The sequence below is a fragment of the Perognathus longimembris genome, chromosome 14, assembly GCF_023159225.1.
Source record: "Perognathus longimembris pacificus isolate PPM17 chromosome 14, ASM2315922v1, whole genome shotgun sequence".
Classification (NCBI taxonomy): domain Eukaryota; kingdom Metazoa; phylum Chordata; class Mammalia; order Rodentia; family Heteromyidae; genus Perognathus; species Perognathus longimembris.
The window spans coordinates 41,266,984-41,287,866 of NC_063174.1; the positions used below are offsets into that span (position 1 = coordinate 41,266,984).

At 47.9% G+C, this 20,883-nt stretch overlaps 1 protein-coding gene across 3 annotated transcripts in view; it reads right to left on the reverse strand.

The window, feature by feature from the left end:
• The window catches only part of Ltbp2 (latent transforming growth factor beta binding protein 2), a 95,705-nt gene that overhangs the window by 15,109 nt on the left and 59,713 nt on the right, over positions 1-20,883 (reverse strand). For all 3 annotated transcript variants that reach the window (XM_048362122.1, XM_048362121.1, XM_048362120.1), the window contains exons 10-18: positions 19,003-19,125; positions 14,657-14,821; positions 14,020-14,223; positions 12,976-12,995; positions 12,154-12,193; positions 11,236-11,349; positions 9,497-9,616; positions 8,698-8,826; positions 3,123-3,242 (exon numbers count right to left, since the gene is read on the reverse strand). In XM_048362122.1, the coding sequence (XP_048218079.1) occupies positions 3,123-3,242; positions 8,698-8,826; positions 9,497-9,616; positions 11,236-11,349; positions 12,154-12,193; positions 12,976-12,995; positions 14,020-14,223; positions 14,657-14,821; positions 19,003-19,125 (1,035 nt within the window). The remainder of the gene's footprint in view (positions 1-3,122; positions 3,243-8,697; positions 8,827-9,496; positions 9,617-11,235; positions 11,350-12,153; positions 12,194-12,975; positions 12,996-14,019; positions 14,224-14,656; positions 14,822-19,002; positions 19,126-20,883) is intronic.

The following is a 20,883-nucleotide window of genomic DNA, read 5'->3' on the forward strand; positions in this document are numbered from 1 at the left end:
AATAAACCAGATTGCTCTCCAAAGCGTCTCTGAGATCCGTGTGCGCCTGGCTTCCTTGGTGGGTAAGGAGGGAGGAAAAGGGGATCTCGTTCGGCCACGTGCATCTTAGGCTTGCCCGTGTCCCTTCGCTCCACCTTGGTCGGGCGCCCAGGGGAGAGGGTGAAAAGGGGAGCACTGATAAGGGAGTAAGCTTAGCATCCCCACACCAGGGAAGGTGAATCTAGCCTGGCACTGGCTGAACCAGACAGATAGGGGAAGAGGGGCACAGGAGGGAGAGCGAAGCAAAGGAGAGATTGCTTGGTCTATAGAAGTCAAGGAACATAGGGCTGGGACTTCTCAAGCTACAAGCTTGACCCTGAGAGTCTAGAAGAGGAAGACATAGCAAGAAGGTGATGGTTATTCAGAATAGATGAGTATCTGCAAAGGATGCCCACAATTTCTAGGTCATGTTAGAGACACTTGACATAAGGCTCATATCTGGAAACAGAACAACCACAGCCCCCTAGCTGGGTTGTGGTGACACAGATCAGACTATTCTAAAGGTCTCTGTAAAGATAAGATAGAGAGGATGAGACAGAAATGAAGAGAATGAAGGATCCAGGACCTCCAATTTTAGCCACCCAGCATACAGCATCAGCACTATGGCCTGTTGGTCCCAAAGATACCTGGAGGATGGGCAAAACCATTGGGAATGATAACTGATCCCTGTTTCAAGGGTGCAAGATTTTGAGGATAACCAGAAACTGAATCAAGTCTATTCTGGAAAAAAAAAAAGAAACAAAACCCTGAACAGTCTTTGAACCTCTTTCTCGCAGGGATCTGGCAATGTAGGAGTCATAAGCCATGCTTATCAAGGACCCAGACAAAGATTCTAGACAGAGAAGATTCTATTACCAAATATCCTGAAGCTGTTCTTAGTACCTGGGTGGAGGTTCTGTGCCTAGCTGAGAGTCTGAATTTTAACCTAAGGCTATTGTTTGGTTAGTTTCAATATAGTAGTTGGTGGCAGGAACAGTCTTATTTATTTCTGTATTCCTAGCCCATGGCTAGTACACAGCTGGCACTCAGCATATGTTTGGTCACCAAAGAATGGGGAAATGTGCCTCAAACTTCCCCAATTATCCTCTTGGTTTAAGGCTACAAAAGAGACCCTTAGGTTTCCATGGAAACAGGCTGATGATCAGCTCAGCTTACCATTCTACTGTCCCTCTACTGGGAGTGTCCTGAAGTTCCTCTGCCAGGGGTCAGTTAGCCTCTGAATAGAAGATGTTCCTCTCTTCCTTGTGAGATCATGGGCTTGGGTAGCTAAGAACTTCAGACAGAAGCCAGAAGCTCAGGGGCCTTGGATATGTATGGGTGGGGACAGTGAAGGCTCTGGCAGTGTGCAGAATTTGCTCCTTGTTCATGAGAACCCAGAGTCGTGGTCTGACGGAAATGCCATTGAGACTGCTACATGGGCTGCTGTCCAGACCACTTATCCTCTCACCAGAGACTTCAGGTTTCAGCAGAGAGAGTGGTTTCTTCATTGGAGAAAGAAGAAAGAGAGAGAGGAAATTGACTAGGCTTCTGGGTGATGGGTCTGTGGTTACTGATGGAAACCTGGAGAAGTGTACAGACGACATCATTCTTTCAACAGTCTTGGTGTGTCTGCCAGGGCTAGGAACTCAGCCTAACCTCCCAGATGAAGTGCATGTCTAGAATCTTCCCTCCAACGGGAGAGAGAAGATCCAAAGGAAGGCGCTGGGTATGTGAGGAATCTGGGCATGGGAAAGGACAATGCTCTCTGACATGATGTTATGTCCAGAGTTATGTAATGCTGGGCACTATGGATAGGTTTGTTTATCCAGTCCTCATCACTAAAGATTCTGAGATGGGCATGACGATTTCTAATTCCAGACATGAAACAAGAGCCAAACCCAGGCCTGTCTGCACCAGAGCCTGTGCCCTTGACATTAACAAGTTAGTATAAATCTGAAAATTTTAATGTTCTGGTATTTTCTTTCCCTTTCTTTAAAAAATAAATTCTGATGTCAAATCCATAATATTGTGGTATTGCTTACATGAAGTTATCTACCAAATATTTAGCATAGTGCGCTGGAACACAGTAGGTACCCACTGAGTTGGTGGCAAGGTGAATATGTGTATGTATGTCTTCATTCTGCAGTCTCCTAGAAAAAGACCAGGCTGTCTTGTCTCTAAGGACCTAATGAGGGGGCTGGGAATATGGCCTAGTGGCAAGAGTGCTTGCCTCGTATACATAAAGCCCTGGGTTCGAGTCCCTAGTACCACATATATAGAAGACAGCCAGAAGTGGCGCTGTGGCCCAAGTGGCAGAGTGCTAGCCTTGAGCAAAAAGAAGCCAGGGACAGTGCTCAGGCCCTGAGTTCAAGGCCCACGACTGGAAAAAAAAAACAAAAAAACTGCAACTCCTCTATACATTACCCTTATAGTAACAATAATAAAAGTTACTCTTAAAAATATAAAAATTGTCCAGACAATAAGGACCTAATGAGGACAAGGGGAGTGGCTTCCAGCTTTAGTCATCTATAGGCCTAACTTTTAACAGTTGGGGGCCATTAAGATGGTAGCATTGAGAAAAGGTGACACACTGAGAGTAAAGACATTTGTCTGTCCTGTCTCTGCACCCACCTTTCCCCATTGGCTAAGGCCTCCTGGAACACTGGACCTTGCTTCCATGGCTATCAGATTGGGAAGAAAGAGCACTTCTAAACAAAGGAACAGAGCTCAGTCCTTTCCTCTAGGACCCTCTGTAACCAGATAAGTCCTGACCAGGGGAACCTTGGAGGTTGCAGAAAATCCAGGCCTAGTTTAAGATTCCTTCCTCTGCCACACAAGGAAAGGGTATTTTTCAGAGTAAAGGGGCAGAAATATACTGAAGGAATGTTTTTGGAGTGTCCTATAGGTTTGAGCTTGCATGTTAAAAGTTAAGACAGGATGCCAAATTATCACCAAGAGGATGGAAATGCTCAGGAGTTTGAAGTCATGTCTCTGTCCATAGGAGTGGGCTCAGTACCAAGAGACGCAGTGACAACAAGCTAGAAGGGAAGTTGGGAGTAGGCAGTGTGTAGGGTAGCAGTCTGGCTCCTTATCCCCACTCTTACCTTGGCAGTGTCCTTTCCTGACCATGATGTAGCCCTGATCACACTCGCAGTGGTATGAGCCCTCGGTGTTGCTGCATCGACCCCCACTGCACACGTCTGGCTGCTCACACTCATCTATATCTGGAAACGCATTGGACAGTTCTGAATGAAACTCCATCCTGAAGGGGGTCCTAACACATCTTTTTCAGAAGCCCAAAGCAAGACCGAGTGCTAAGGCCCACACAAGGAGGACCTACTTACTGTAGCTATGGCAGGCTAGAAAGATTCCTAGGCCAAGTCTGAGACTGATCAGATCTTGGTTATCCCTGAGTCCTTTTCTTCCAGGGGAGAATATTTTGAGGTTCCAAGGAGGTCCTTATAGCTACCTCCTCATCCAGATGTGAAGGCTGGCCATATAGTCAGGTGACTGCAGTCCATAGGACATTATCTGAAGAGGCCAACACAGTCTCTACCCACTTCTCCTCCTTAGTTTAGTGGCATTGGGTTACTCCTAAGGTTCTTTTAAGGATCTCCTTAGGAGTTGGTAAAAATCAAACAGCCAGAGAGAGAAAGATCAGTACCCAGAGATCTGCAAGTGTGCTTTATGTCATTGTCCAAAGCATACTGGTGTCCTATGATGGCTCTAGAACCCCGCCTTGATCATACTCTGCTCAGGCTTCTGCCAGGGCACCCTAATGCCTTTAACTTCTACTGCACAAGCCTGGCCTCAGCTTAGCTGCATTGCTAATTTGCACTGGCTTCAATATAACCTTAGTGCAGCCATCTTCCATTGGTATAACCTTCAAGTGTTTGTTTGCACATGTCTCTGCTGGGCATGTCTTTCCTCACATTGATAACTAGCAGATTCCTATTACAATTTCAAGCAGGATGGGTTGGGAATATGGCCTAGTGCTTGCCTCTTATACATGGAGCTCTGGGTTCAATTCCTCAGCACCACATATATAGAAAAAGCCAGAAGTGGCGCTATGGCTCAAGTGGTAGAGTGCTAGCCTTGAGCCAAGCCCCAGGACTGGCAAAACAACAACAACAACAAAAACCAACAAAAAAACTCAAGCAGGAGCTCTAGATCCTTGTAGCCACTTCCCTATTTCATACCTCCACCATCAAATTCATGGAGGCCTCATTTTGGCCTTTTCCCAGTACTGGGAACACTACAGAGTCCTTATGAAGATTATGAGAAGAACTTAGCACAATGCCTGCCTAGCAGTAGTAAGCAATGAAGAAATGCAAGCTATTGTTATTCTGGCATTAAACTGACCCTGCAGAATCCAAGCTCCTCAGCCTGGCATGCAAGATTTTTATGACCTGGCCCCTGTCCACTTGTCTTACCTTGTTTCCTGGATCCCCTACACCTCCTAGCCTTGGCCACAGAGGACCTGCCTCTGAGCCTCTGCCTGTGCTATACGCTGGCCTGGAATCCCTTCTATGTGCCAGTTTGACCATCTTCTACTCATCTATCGGCGAGGTTGGTGTCATCCTTGCAGCTCACATGCTCCCCAGGGTTCCCTTCAGACCCAGCTGTAAGCATGACTGTTCACTGACTCGCTTACTTCTCCCTAACCTGAGAACCTGCCTTACTAGTCTCAGTTCTTCTTAGCACAGAACCCAGTGAGTGCTTCCTGAAGGAGCTGAGTGATAAGCATTTGTGTATGGGCAGAGTCCTTCCTAAAACTCCAGCACAGTGGAGTTGCTGGCACAGGTGTCACATGCACCTGGCTGGAAATCTTGACCCTCACTCAGTACAGGGAAGGTCCAGGTTACTCACACTGCAACAACTCTGCAGGCCATTTTAGTAGTTGTCTTCACTTTGAAAAGTTCTGATGCCAATGGAAAGAAAAAGGGAGTCCAAATGTGTCTACGGTATGTGGGAACCTGATATAGAACCTCTAAGTGGGTGGACCCAGGACTGCATTCTGATAGATGGTGCTGGGAGAACTGACTCTACCAAGGAAAAGGGAAATGGGAAACACCTCCCTGCACCCAAGTTTTTTTTTTGTTTTTTTTTTTTTGGCCAGTCCTGGGGCCTTGGACTTAGGGCCTGAGCACCGTCCCTGGCTTCCTTTTGCTCAAGGCTAGCACTCTGCCACTTGAGCCACAGCGCCACTTCTGGCCATTTTCTGTATATGTGGTGCTGTGGAATCGAACCCAGGGCCTCATGTATACGAGGTAAGCTCTTTTGCCACTAGGCCATATCCCCAGCCCCCTCACCCAAGTTTTTAATAACCATGTAAAGATGGACCCCAGATGGATTAGTGTATCCCATAAAAGGCGGAGACAAAGAGTAGGTGAATATTTTTGTGACTCAAGGAAAGGGAAAGATTTCTTTTCTTTTTTTTTTTTTTTGGCCAGTCCTGGGCCTTGGACTCAGGGCCTGAGCACTGTCCCTGGCTTCTTCCCGCTCAAGGCTAGCACTCTGCCACCTGAGCCACAGCGCCGCTTCTGGCCGTTTTCTGTATATGTGGTGCTGGGGAATTGAACCTAGGGCCTCGTGTATCCGAGGCAGGCACTCTTGCCACTAGGCTATATCCCCAGCCCAGGGAAAGATTTCTTAAGTAAAATCCACAAAGCATTAAAACTAAGACAAACAAGGTGAATTTCTAGTATCAAAATTAAGGACTTTGGGGCTGGGAATGTGGCTTAGTGGTAGAGTGCTTGCCTACATGTATGAAGCCCTAGGTCTGATTCCTCAGCACCACATACTCAGTAAAAGTCCAGAAGTGGGCGCTGTGGCTCAAGTGGTAGAGTGCTAGACTTGAGCAAAAGGAAGACAGGGACAGTGCCCAGGCCCTGAGTCCAGGCCCCAGGAATGGCAAAAAAAAAAAATAATAATAATAAAATAAATAAAAATAATAATAATTAAGGACTTTTGTTCAAAGAAGGACATGAGAATAAGGTCAATGGACAAAATGGGAAGAGGCAAATCAAATTTACAAGGTATTTTTTTAAAAGGCACAAGAAAAAATAACCACCCTCAGAAAACTGAACAAGATAGAAACAATTTAAAGATGAGGAAATGTGAATTCCAACATATAAGAGATGCTAACACTTACTAGTAATATAAAGTAGCTTAGCTGTTTAAGTTACTTAGCAACTTAATAACTTAAAATGACATTTAAGTGCTTGATATTTCAATAGTTTATATTGCTTATATTAACTTAAATTTGTCTAGTAATTATATAAATTGATAATTGTATATAATTAATTCATATAAATCACTATTAAATCAATGGAATAATGAGACATCACTTTTTAAGACTTTTGAGATTTAGGAAGCTGATACTGTGCTGGATAAGGACTCTTCAAGTGGCAGCCAAGCCCCACTGGGAGAAGCACTTCAGGTGACCTCAAGCTCCTCCCCTTCCCCAGCTGTTGGGACTGGCAATGACATCTGGACACCCAGGTTGGCACAGAGCCAAACTTGTCTGGGCCAATCCTGACAGTGCCATTCCCAGTAGTGGCTCAGGTTTGTCCTGGGTCAGTTCTCTAGCCTGGATCTTCAACTGGCAATAACTTTGGTCCAAAATACTTCTGTCCAGGCTGCAGAAGCCTGGAGAAGCCTCTTGCCCTGGTCTGCCAGACTGCTCTGAGTAACACTGCCTGACTCACCTCCCTGACAGCCAGCTGAGCAAATCACCGCCCCTTACAAAGTCTGCCCGCTGCCACTGCCCCAGAGGTGACATCCAAGTACTTCAGCCTTGCACTTAAGATACTTCCCAAACTGAACACAACTCCTGTGACTTCCTCCATGGACCTCACACTCCATTCACACTGACTTCACCATTATTGCTAGGGCTTGCCAGGCCTGTTCACAACTGCAGTCACTACAAAAATGGTTTTCTTTTCCTGGAATACTTTCTGCTCCCTCCATTCCCTTTCACGCCCCATGATGGTCTAACTCTGTGTGGAAGGGAGTGCACTATTGGAAGTAAACCATGCTTTGGAGCTACAATGACTTTGTTCTATTTCCAGTTCTGCTACAACAAGGTGGGAAGCCCTGAATATTTCAACTTACTTTTCTGGGCCTCCATTTACTAAATGACAAGTGTGTGGATTGGAAAAATGAACTTTATATAATAAAGTGCTTAAGCTAGGCGTTAGTGGCTCAGAGATTGAGATCATAGGATACCAGTTCAAAGCCAGGCAGTAAAGTCTGTGAGACTCCTAGCTCCAATTAACCAGCAAAAAGCCAGAAGTGGATGTGTGGTCAAGTGGTACAGTGAGCAGAGAAAGCTAAAGGAGAACTGTAGTACTGACACAAATAAGGTGCTTAGGACAGTGCTGGCACATAAAAAGTACTCATTGGATGGTACCTATTATTCTACCCTAGCTCAAGAATGCCCTTAAGAAAACTTTTCCAAATTCCTTCCTTCAGAGGGAGCCGGTGGTTTTCTCATCTGGACCCCACACCACTCCATCCTTCTATCACACACATCCATCTCACTATCCACAGATTATAAGCATAGTACCTATCACCTCAATGTTTGAGTGCTCATTGAACGGTATACACAGTCTTCCACTCTCCCATTACATAGGGTACATTGTCTCCTCTAGCTCTCTACTCTTTTTTTTTTTTTTTGGCCAGTCCTGGGTCTTGGACTCAGGGCCTGAGCACTGTCTCTGGCTTCTTCTTGCTCAAGGCTAGCACTCTGCCACTTGAGCCACAGCGCCACTTCTGGCCATTTTCTGTATATGTGGTGCTGGGGAATCGAACCCAGGGCTTCATGTATACGAGGCAAGCACTCTTGCCACTAGGCCATATCCCCAGCCCCTAGCTCTCTACTCTTCATAATCGAATGACAGGATAGCTTTGGATTCTGCAGACCAGATCTTTAACAATCAGACCCCATGGGATCCTGGCCATGGGAAGACACACAGCTCCTCTGGCCACTCTGGGAGGGGCATGTCTGTGAAGAGCGTGAGGCTGTCCAGGTCAGAGCCAGCAACACATTTTCAAGGTAAAGGCTTCTCAACTGCTTATGAGTCACCGGGCAGTGTTCTGAAAGCATTCCTTATGTTCTTTGTGAATTAATTCATAAAAAATGTATGAGGAATGCTCTGCCAGTTAGATGCATGTGTATCAAAGGTCCCCTAGCAGGGGGCCAGGAATTCTAAGGGAAGTTCAAAGCTTGTAAATGTCTGTGAAGCATCTGGGGATCTGAGCTCTCACAGGCATGCCTGCTCACCGCCAGCCAGGAGCCCCAGCTCTACATCTTTATGGGTCACCCTCCTTCCCTGTAAGGAAAACAGTTCCTTGTCACTTAAGGGTTTGAAAACATGACGTTTGGGCTCCATCACCAGTCAAGTTCTCTAATCTCTTCTTGGCTCTAGTTGCAATTCCTTAGAGGCCTTTGAAAATACTGTTGCCTTGTGTGTTCCTGTCCTTCCTTGTGAGCTCTGTGTGGGGTCAGCTTCCTCTCAGGTCCAGGCCAGACCCCTGTTTCTCTTCCTATGGCTTTCTATATGCCTCAGACTGCAGCACTGGGCCTGGAGGCTGTGAACACCTGGTTCCTCTGTGGGATCGGGCCAAGACATACTCTCTTGTGCCCACCCCTGGGCCAGGGTGGGCTTGGCTTACCTTGGCACTCCTGCATGGTCCCTGAGGTGGCCAATGTATATCCAGGATAGCAGATACAGGAGTAGGAGCCCACACTATTGACACAGCGCCCTCTTCCTCTGCAGGGATCCCTCAGACACTCATTGTCATCTGACCAGAGGGAAGCAGGAAGAGAGGTCAGGGAGGCCAGCATGCCTTTCTTTCAATAGACACCTGCCAGTAAGCTGCCCATCCTAGGGGATGCTGCTATGTGGTATGGAAAGGGTGAAAGAACAGAGGAGTTCCGTAGGAAGATGAAAGTCTTAAAGATGAAAGCCACAGAGTGGGCAGATGGCACCCACTCAGGCACTCGAGGCCCCAGATGACTAACAACTCCTCCTCCCTGCCCCTTGTCCTCTTCCCTCAGGGGTCCTGTGATCATGTCATCCCTCCTTCAAGAGCACAGTGAATATTTCTCTTCTGCACAAAAATATTATGGGAAAGGAATGAGGTTTGTCCTTGATGATTTATTTTGGCCCCAAACCTCCCCTCCAGGGATGGGCCTTGTAGGAAGCTTGGTCTGTTCTGCAGGTAACAACATGGTCAGTTGGAGGAGTGGGCTGATCTCTGAGCGGAGAGCTACCTGGCGCTAGCAGGGGTGCCCATCCCAAGTTTGGAGCTCATTGGATGTGTATCACAGAGGGATGTTCTCCAGGAAGTCAAGTTAGCTTTGTCCCCAGGGACTGTGCTCTTCTGCTGCCTGGTTTCTTGGCTCAGTCTCCCAGCCTCTTATGCCACTTACCTCACCCAGGCAAGCAAGCCAGGATGCCACATGAGTTACCTGTGCAGAAGGCCTGGCTGGGGTGCAGTTGGTAGCCAGGGCTGCAGACACATCTGTACCCATCTGGGAGGCTCTCACAGGTGCCAGGGCCACAGATGTTGGTGGTACATCTATCAATGCCTATGGTAGAGGGAGCAAGAAGAGGTTAGAGTATGTAGGGGAGGAGAGGGACAAAGGCAGTAGAGCAGAGTGCAGAGAGAATGGGAGCTGGGGTTCAGGGGCTTCAGAAAACCCACAGGGGTCTACACCTTTGTCAGGCCCTCCTATATCCATGTATACCATAGCTTCTGTAATACCCATGGGACCTGTTGAGGTGGTGAGCCTGACACAGGACGGAGCTCACAGTAGGTAGTTCATCCTCCTCATGGGAACCTAGTAACTCCTAGTGACACATATTTCCTGCCAAGGGCCTCCCTCCGCCTCACTCTCCCCCCCGAATGTGGATACATCTCTCATCTATAGAGCTTAGCTGACAGCTCTTGCCTAGCTTCCCTGGACAGTCAAACCGATCTGGGGAGTAAGGTGTACGATGGCAGAGACTAGCTGATTTGACTAAAGAAGTGCTTGACACTTTCAATAGGCATAAATGAACAATAGACTGCACGAACAAACCAATAAAGGAATAATGCTTTCAGCCTGTGTCCACCCTGAGGTCTCAGCCTAGAGCCCACATACTCAGGGTTCTCCCTTACGCTCCTACCATTCTGAGAGAATCCTGGAACTCCAACAGAATGGGCTGGAAGTGAGTAGCCTGTGTTGGTCATGGAGGGGTTTCATGACATTTGATAAGATGGACTACATTCTCTGCACAGGCTGGCCTGTTTGCATGGATGGGGGCTTCCTGCAGTCCCATTTAACTGTCAAGAGATTCAGCACTCCCTATCTGAGCCCCCTCACCCAACCATCTTGTTCGCTGGGAAGGATACTTCCTGAACCAAGGGGACAGACATCCCTGGACAGGCTAGTGGGGACCCCATGGAAAAGCCAGAACCCCATCCCACTTCCTGTTCTCTGGAATGTTCCACTAGGCTGCAGGGCTTCTCCCTTTTCTGGAGGAATTCCAGAACTTCGCCCTTGCCTCCTGCTCAAGGTGACTTGGGTCTCTGGCTAAAAGCACAGGCAGCCCCTAGACAGGGGCAGTAGGTGGGCACTCATATGCACAGAGAGCAGCTGCGACAATGTCACAATGCCAGCTTTGCTTCTCTTGAACCAAGTCTTCAGACAATGAGCCTTTGAGGAGAGCACATTCCAGAGTAGGGTGGGTTGCCAGGGCTCTCCTCCACACCCGCCCTCGGTCCTCATCCTTGTAGTTGACCAAAGGGAATGGAATATAGACTTTCAGGCACTTAAACAACCTTGGGTAAGAGAACTGTGTTCTTTCCCGAGAACAACCCTCCCTGTGAACAGGAGGCTGTCACTGCCCGGCTTTGTCTGGCTGACTCAGGGGAAGCAGTCTGAAAGAGCTCTGCTTCCACTCCACATCCCTCAAGAGGGGTCCCCAAGTACCCCTGGAAGATCCCTGGCTTCCTGGTGGCCACTGAGTAAGACCCTCCCCAAAGCATCACCTTTCCCCTTTCTGGGCTTGGCAATCACTCCAAGCAAGGTTCCTGTTTTTACTAGGTAGGCCTGGGTCATCATGATCTGGGGCTACTGAGCCTGGACCAAGTCAGCCAGAGACTCTACTTGGAGAGGCAAGTTGGCTCTGAACAGCCCCTGTACAGAGTGTGGTACACAGCTACCTGGGGGACCCAAGGTCACCAGCACATCAGTGGAGGGGGTCACTTGCTCTTCTTCCTGAGTTCCTGAAATGCCTTGTCCAGGCAATGGTGGTGTGGGTCTTCTGATGGCATCCTCTGCAGGGGGCAGAAAAAGGACAGGTGGGGCCACACCTCTAGGCTGGCAGTGGCCTTTCTTTCCTCCTCATTGTTTAGACTCCCAAGAGTGAGGGGGGAGTGGAAGTGCCTGGTGGGTCCCCTTCATGACTCCTCTTCTGGAACTGGACCCGACCCCACAGAGGCAGAGAAGGCATCCCCTGTTTCCTCTCATAGGAAAAGAAGGTTTGGAGGTAGGCAGAAAGACCGCTTGTCTAAGGCCAACCAGCTTGCTGGAGGCACAACCATAGCCCTGGTCTCCTGATTCCCACTCCAGCACCTCTTTCCTTCTGTGTGCAACACATCTTCCAGTTGACAGAACTCTGCCCCAAATAACAGCTTATCCCCTTGGGAGATAGCAGGGGAGGTACTTCATCCATGCCATGGGCAGAGGATGCTAAGGTCAGTCTCCTGGCATCTGAGAGGCAAGCTCAGGTTTCAAGAGGTAAGATCATGCCCCTGGAGGAAAGAGTGGTGCAAAACCTAACCAAACCTTCACTTCAGCTGGTGGTGCCTCTGGGTTGACATGCATGCTGAGTGGTACCATGAGACTCAGAAGAGTTCAGTGGTTAGGAACATTCCTATCCATAGCAACACAGGGTCTCTCAGTAACCTCACAAACCTTTAGGGGTTTACAGTGCCCAGAACAGAGTTCACATGCCACACCAACTGCCTCTGTTGTGAACCCCACTGACTAGCTCACATACAGTAACTCTGCTATTAAATTATGGTCTCTCTTTCCTCCCTTATTTTCTCCCCACCTGGGAGCTGCTAAGAGAGACTCACCTGGAACCCAGGCAGCTAGGGGGGTAACACCAGTTGTTACCTGAACAGAAATGGAAGAAGGTCACTCTGGGCTCTTCCTATGGCATATTTCCTCCCCGCCGCATTCACTCTACCTCTAGGCATCTTGTCCCCCTCTCATTCACTTTCCATTCATTCCAGATATTATTAGTAAGTTCTGAATGCCGGGCATTCTGTTAGGCACCTGACACCCATGGTCTTCTGTGCCAGGTGCATGTTGGACACATGTGGGACATTAGCATGTATGGTACCAAGGCTATGTGCTCCTTGTAACAGAGTGAGAGATGGTCTAGATGTTAACCAGAGCATACAGGGCTACAGGGCTGGTAGACTGAAGTTGGGATATCACACCCAGGGTCTCTCATCACAGCTGCAGAAGAGACAGATGTCCCTTTCTCAGTGAAATCATGTGAGGCTATTCATAGCTGTGCCTCTACTTCCCCATGAGCCACTGAGAGGAGACCTTAAGGCACATGTTAAACCAGCTCAGAACATGCTGGATCCAAAATGAACTGGAACCAGCTCTAGGCTTCATGCATAGCATTCAAATTTGAGTGACAGTCTGAACTAATGGCTCGGTCTCTCTTCGTTCCAGAAGGACCTGATTGTCCTGATGGGAGGATGATATCCCAATGGCTGTACCTTAATCAAGGCTATTGTTCTCAGTTCATTAAGGGCCAAATGAGGTCTTTGGATCAAACTATCTTTTCCTCCTTATCATCTCTCCCAGTAAAATCCAACATACATTCCATCCTGAGGCCCTAGTTACTCTTGCCCAGATTCTTAATGGTAGAACTCGCTCACCTGGCCATCCTGAGAGTCACCTGAGAAGACAAAGGGGAGAGCATGAACTTGAAGCAGAGAGGCAGTGGCTTGCCCTCCACTCATGGCCTGACCGCATCACAGTCTCACCTCCAACAGGGTGAGTATCAGACAGCTCTACTCTTTCTGTCTTTGCCTAGTATCATATTGTTGGGACCAGCCCCCCACCCAACCCCCCTGCAGGAGCAGGGCTAGAGGGACTGAAAGTAACTCAACTCACTGCTCACTGCTTTCCTTCAAGGTCTCTAGTGATAAGGGTGCCCCCCCCCCCTTTGGGACAATCTTTCCTACTGGTACTGTAACACATCTCCTTGCATAGCCACCTCCTTCCCTCACATTCCTCAGCCACTTGGGTCATGGTCTCTGCCCTGGATCATGGGCTGAGGGACAGTGTTAAGAAATTGCCCTTGGCTTGGCCAGTGTCAATGTTCACAACAACTGGGATTCCATCCTCACTGCTCTGACCCAGATTTCAGGAGTGATCACCTATTTTGTCTGGTCCTAAGTTGTTTCTGGCCTCCTGCACTTGGTGACCTGGATATGATCTCACAGTTTTCCAGAGCACCTGCCAGGGAGCTCAAATACAAACTCTTTTTGGCCCACACATCCTGGGTTTAAGGTAGCTGGACTGGAGCTATTGCCTTGATCTTAATGCCAGGGAAGATAACCAAAAGCTTACAGATTCCCAGCATCCATCTGCCAGATCTACAGGCCTTGCAACAAGCATCAGCCCTAGAAGCTGCAGATCTGTTTAGGAATGGAGAGGCCTGATCCACTGGGTAGAGCTGACCTCTCCCAACTCCTCAAGCCACCGTTGGGATGTGGACACCTCCTGACTCCATACAGGAGACGGAAAGAGAGAGAGGTCTTCTTGTCATGTCAAGTCATGAGAGGTTTCCAGGACTGCTCCAAGCTCCCTTTCCTATGCTGCAGAGAGGGAACCCAAAGGACCCAGGATACACATGTGAGGTGCTCCAACCTTAGGGGAGAGGGGAATCCTTCAGCTATCTCCCCCAGCTTAGATACCCTTGTCAGCCTCAAGCCAGGTATCGATGGCTTCCCGGAGTGGCTGTTTCTCAGCTGGCCTGGGCAGAGGTCCACTGCTCTTCTGTGCTTGCTCCCTGGAGGGTCTGGTCAGTTCCTCCTCCTCAGCTTTCCTCATGGACAGGCGAATGTCTGAGCTTGAGTAGGTATAGCCATGCCCAGCAGGGCAGATCTCTCTGAAGGCCTCTGTAAAGTCAACAGCCAGAAGACAAGCTGAGCAATGCCATTTCTGCAGGAAACCAGAATCCCTCACTTCTTCCCTCTGGGGTCAAGACAATTGTGGCAAGGAGGTAGGCAGCATCAGGTTGGGATAAAGACTAAAACAAGGAGGGAAGGCTGTATTTTCCGTCTTTCTTTTTTCTTTATTTTTTTTTTTTTTTTTTGCCATTCCTGGGGCTTGAACTCAGGGCCTGAGCTCTATCCCAGGCTTCTTTCTGCTCAAGGCTAGCACTCGACCACTTGAGCCACAGCACCACTTCCAGCCTTTTCTGTATATGTGGTGCTGAGGAATCAAACCTAAGGCTTCATGCCTGCTAGGTAAGCACTCTACCATTAGGCCACATTCCCAGCCTGAGGAAATTATCTTGATGGTCAGAACTAAGATGGAAGTAGAGGTTACCTGTGCCAGGTGGGGGGCATTTCTCACACTTGCTGCCCCAAGCTTTGCCCACACGGCTGCAGCAACATATCTGCTTAGTGATTCGCTGGGTCAAAGGCAGAGTGCAGGTACCAGGCCCCAATGACCTGTAGCATAGTCCCTGATGCATGGAGACAGCTTTGTCAGCTGCAAAAGATAAGACATAGGGAGATGAGTAGTAGGCCAGCAGGAAAGAAAAGTGCTGTCCAGGGGTCTGTGGATGGAGGTGTGGTTATTGTATGCACTCAGTCTAGCCTGGCCCACCTTTCAGTCTGGAGGTGTGGGGCCTAGAAAACATTTCCAAGAACTTCAGAAGAAAAAGCCAGGCATGGTGGCACATGCCTGTAATCCCAGAACCCAGGAAGCTAAGGCAAGAAGATCACAAGTTCTAGGTTAGCCTCTGGTACATAATATGACTCTGTAAAGAAAAAGAACAGCAGGAGGGATGGCTGAGTGGAGTACTTTTCACATCTCCTCATATTGCCTGCCTGAAGGAGGAGACCCTCTGCTCTCTACTCCTTGGGTGGAGAGCCTGAGAGAAAAGTATGGGATTGGAGATATTTGTGTCTAGATGCTGTGGTTAAAGTGCTCACTGAAGACTGTGTGCCTTCGTGGGGAACTGTGGTTTGGGGGCCACAGGTAGCCTCATAGGAAGAGGAGATGAGGTGAGAGGCCTAATGGGGAGCAATGAGGATAGGACTCTGTCTCTGGTCATCTTTTTCCCCATCCACTGTGTCTGGAGCATGTGGATGCTCAGTAGCATGTGTTGAACCAATGGATTAGGGGTTGGCTCATGAGTAGAGTGCTTGCCTATGGTGCTCAAGACCCAGGGTCTCAGCATTGAAAGAAAAATCCACTGAGTCCATAAATGGAAATCCTATGGGTACCAGTGAGTTAGAGCTATGCTGGGCTTAGGTCATAACAATACCACCACCATTGTTCTCTTTCTTGTACTTTGATGATGAAAGTTTAAGAACAGCTTCTTGGAATATTATCTCTATGGGAGAAAAGAAGGCCATAGCAGATTGGAAAAAAACTGAAATCCTTAGAGAGAAACTAGACTACCAGTGGACAAGGAATGGGATTAAGAAGACAATAATCAAAGCTGAGGAATTAATGATGCTGGAGAATCTTGATCAGGACCAGGACTTAGCAGACCAAGTTCAAACTATCTTGATCTATCTGACTGCCTAGGCCTTGATTTCTTCAAGTGTGAAGTATGGATGATAGTAACATGCCATGGTAAATACTTGTATTTCTGCCTGATTAGCATTGATGCCCCCAAATCTGGTGTAAGCTGACACAGCCAGAGACTCTCAAGAATGTTGAGAGTGCCTGAAGACAACAGAGATCACACCTCTAGTATCCCAAGGAAAGTGGTTTCTAGGGGCAGAGATGGACCTGAAGATCTGGAGCTCAAAGAATGCCTGGTAAGTTATCTGAGTGTTGCATGTGAGCTTTGACAGGGCTTTTACATCCCTTTCTGTATTTCATTTTCATGTCACTGTCAAAAGTATTTGGATTGCAAGTAACAGAAACCCAACTCAAACTGCCTTAAGCAAGTAAGAATAATGGATTTGTACAACTAGGAAATATGAGAGCAGGTTATCACTGTTGAGATAACCCAGGTTGGACTTTCAGAAAGCTAGACCTGCTTCCATAGATGGCTCTCCTAGTCATGGTCACGTGGCAGGGACACAGGGCAATGCTTAGAAACATACCTGCCTACTCCCACCCATAGAGAAGCAAACCTTTGGGAAATGCTGAATGGAGTGATGCTGAGGAGAGAGAGCAAATACAAACCAACCAGAGCCATCTCAGCTGCCCTGTATTAAGAGTCTCTTCCTACAACTCAGATGCCCTACTACAGATGAATGGATTAAAAAAAGGTGGTACCTATACACAATGGAATACTACATAGCAATTAGAAATGATAAAATATTGGTATTCACAGGGAAATGGTCAGAACTTGGACAAATAATGTTGAGTGAGACAAGCCTAGAACACAGAGAACAAAGGGGCATGGTTTCCTTGATATATGACTGTTAGGGAGGGAGGGGGACAGTGGAGGGTGGGGAGGGGGACCAGGTCTGCAAAACAACAAACTTCTTTTCAAATGGTATTTCTACAGGTTTGGGTCAGCGACTTTACATTATGTATCTAAAATCAAACAACTGCTAAACATAAGAAGGTCTAGAATAAACCTATCAGTGGATCACAATAGCTCAACAGCTATGTACACATGATCATATAAGACAAGGATAAGCAAAAACAACTCCAAGAGAAGGACACAGGAAGATTCTACTGTTGATGTTATCTTTAAAGTTCTAGGTGAATTTCCTATGGCGTACCCTACGTGATTACTGTATATGATTTTGGTACACTAGATATTGTATATATGCCTACCTGATCTAGGGAAGGGAAAGAAAAATGAGGGTGTAAGATACCACAAGAAATGTACTCACTGCTTTATTATGTAACTGTACCCCCTTTGCACAACACCTTGTCAATAAAATTAAAAAAAAAAAAGAGTCTCATCCTGGGGCTAAACGTTAAGCACACCTGCCTGATAAAGGAATCTTATCTGACCCTGAAGAGAAGGAAGGGTTATATGACCCGCAGAGCATTGGCAGACAGTTCTCACTGACACTGTAAGGTCCCTCTTCCTCCTCCTCTCCTCCACTTCCTCTTCATTCTCCTTTTACTTCCTCCCCTTCCCCCTCTTATTACCTTTTCGATCTGCTCCTCCTTCTTTTTGTGCCTGTACTAAGGCTCAAACTTGAGCCTTGTGTTCTTGCTTAGCTTTTTTTTTCTTCTCAAGACTTGTACTTGAGGCTGGGAATATGGCCTAGTGGTAAAGTGCTTGCCTCACATACATGAAGCGCTGGGTTCGATTCCTCAGCATCACATATATAGAAAAAGGTGGGCTGGGAATATGGCCTAGTAGCAAGAGTGCTTGCCTCGTATACATGAAGCCCTGGGTTCGATTCCCCAGCACCACATATATAGAAAACAGCCAGTAGTGGTGCTGTGGCTCAAGTGGCAGAGTGCTAGCCTTGAGCAAAAAGAAGCCAGGGACAGTGCTCAGGCCCTGAGTCCAAGGCCCAGGACTGGCAAAAAAAAAAAAAAAAGAAAAAGGCAGAAGTGGCATTGTGGCTCAAGTGGTAGAATGCTAGCTTTGAGCAAAAAGAAGCCAGGGACAGTGCTTAGGCCCTGAGTTCAAGCCCCAGGACTGGCAAAACAAAAAAAAAAGACTTGTACTCTACCATTTGAGCCACACATCTGCTTCCAGCTTTTTGTTGGTTGTTTGGAAATAAGAATCTCTCAGATTTTTCTGCCCAGGTTGGCTTCTAACCAGAGCCTCAGATTTCAGACTCCTGAGTAGCTAGGACTACAAGTGTACTAGTGCCACCAGAACCACCAGTGTTTGAACAGTCATACCAGATCCAGTCTCCCTTTCCATCAGTGCTCCCTCTGGGTGGCACCAGAGTCTTGTTCCTTCTCATGGCCTTCTATGCCAGTGCCAGGCAGTTTGCAGACTCAGGCCTTGGCCAGCTACAGGGAGCTCTTCTGTGCTGGAGGAGACCTGGTCCCTGAAGCCAGTTAGGACTGGATTTATTCAGTTCTTGTCAGGCCTTCCTGTTCAAGGAAAGCCTCATCTGGGCTGTGTTGTCAGCTCTGCTGTCTGGGGGAACTGCCAACCTGGGCTTCTTTCAGCTGGAAACCACAGAGGTCACTGGAAACAGTTGCTGGTGTGCACAGGCACGCACACACACGTTCAGAGTACTGAGGCTCACAAGTGGTGACAAGTATGTGTTTATGGATGTGGAAACACATTCAGAAAGGATCCTGAGCTTGTGGAAGGTCCTGGGATGGGGTAGTGACACCAGTGATCTTTGGACACCCCTTTAAGAAGGGACGCTTAACAGTCACATGACCAGGTTGCTAACCTAAGCCCAGGAGCTAAGACTCAGCCACGCACTAGAGCAGAAGTAACACACACACACACACACACACACACACACACACACACAAAGAAGTAACACATGTTTCCCAAGGTCAATGGGGCAGCAAAGGAGACAGAGATGAGCAGAGAGAGAAAAAAAAAACTAGAAAAAATAGGAAATCTGAATCTCAAACTGCCATGATGCCCCAGAAAAGAAGTCAGGCAGATATGCAGATCAGTATCGTACATTGGCAAAAATCCAGAATGAGTAACAAATACAAGCCTGAGTCATGGGGAGTTAAGGCCTGGGGAAATTTACTGCTCTGAGGCTGGCCTGCATGTCTGGAAGGTTCCCCCACCGCTGCTCCCCACCAGCACTCACAGACACAGCGGCTCCGAGATGGGTCCAGCATGAGGCCAGGTCTGCATGTGCACAAGTAGCTGCCCCTGGTGTTTACGCACTCCGAGTCCTTGCACAGGCCCAGCGTCAAGCACTCATTGATATCTGTAGGGGTAGAAGAGATGACTGAGTGCCCGTCCCATCAAGGTCTGATGATGGGGAGGGTCTTTGAATACTTTCTCCAAATGAAACAAGAAAAGGAGAGCTGCTATCTATTAAATGTGGTCTCTTATTCTGTAACTGTTTCCTCATCTGGGAGTATGATAGTCATTTCCAGACAGTGTTGTTAGAAAGAAAAATTGCAAACTATTTCGTTCAGTAACCGGCACTAATAATGATCTTAATGTAAAGAACTAACACTTTAGGAGTGTCTATTCTATGCTGCATAATGTATTGGGTATTAATGTATGAGACCCCATTAATTCTCACAGTGTGATCCCATAGGTCCACGTGTTCTCAGCTTATAGGAATAACTCACCCAGTCACTCAGCTCTTGTGATTCTGAAAAGTAGTGTGCAAACAGAGGAAACAGGCAGAGGGTGACTGTCTAGATTGATGATGGTGAATAAGCAGACTTTCTTGAGAGGTCTCTGAGCACCTCTGCAGGGCCCAAAGACCCTGAAGAGCATGTCTGCAGGTAGGTGAAAGCAGGAGGCTGAGGAGTGGTACTAAGAGACAGGACCAACAAGGGTGGGCAGAGGAAGGGGGCTAGGAGGGTATATATGCAGGTCCTTGTCAACCCTATGCCTCAGGTAGTCTGCATACCTCCCGAAACCAGTGGAGGCTCAGGCTCTTCCTTGGACAAAGATATACATTAGCCTTGACCCTGATGACTAAACCTCATGATGCCAAGGACAAGCCCCAAACTTCACAACACCAAGCTCCAAGAAATTGGGGACCATCTTGGCTGTCTATGATGGCAGCCTGGGTGCTGCACAGGGAAGGTTTGTGGGGCCACCTAACTCCAGGGCTGGGAAGTAGTTCAGGAAACCCATTGTCATCAGAGTTACCTGTTTATCTACAGGCTTTGGGGAAATCCACACAGGATGAGGGCCTAAAAGATGATCCACTTTGGGCACCATGGGGAATTATTCCTTGGCAGGATGCCAAGTTTCACAATGAGAGAGAGAGAGAGAGAGAGAGAGAGAGAGAGAGAGAGAGAGAGAGAGAGAGAGAGCTTCTTGCTAATGCTGTCAGATCTAGGAGACTGTCAATGGCAGGAATCCCTTGGCCACATCACTGGCCCATACTCAGCAGGGCAGGAAACCAGATCAGGGGAAGACACTGGTTCTCAGCAAAGGTTTCTGACCCATTGGCAACCAGGTTCCACTCTTTACCCCTTTTGAGCCTCTAGTAGTGACAAAGCCACCACCATTAAGCCCTCCTCAGTGGTGGGCTCAGCTCAGCTGGCCTACAGATCCTCAGCCAGGCCAGCAAGACCAGAGAAGGACTAAGATTCCTTGTCTTTCCATCTCTGCCACCTGTATACCTTCCTCCTGTCCCTTCTTGCCCTTCCTGTCTGTGGGTTGATACTGGTGGGAGGGAGGCCTATGAAGCTAAAGATATTCTGTTGCAACAAGCCCAGAGGTTTCTATCAGGTCAGGCTGACCTAGCAGAAATCCTTCCTGTTCCAGGAAGACCAGCATAGGAGGTAAATGGATGTGTAGGACAGGAATGGCACCTTCAGACATTGCACACAGCCCCTGGGACACCTGACTAAGTTCTGAGTGTGTGTATGTGGGGTGGAGATGGGGAGGTAGAGGCTCAATTGCCTTGGCTCTCTCTCTTTACGCTCAAGCAAGTTTCCAATGTCCTTCAGCCTCTGGAGCCAGCAGCCCTAACTGTTCTCTGGGGTGGGGCTTA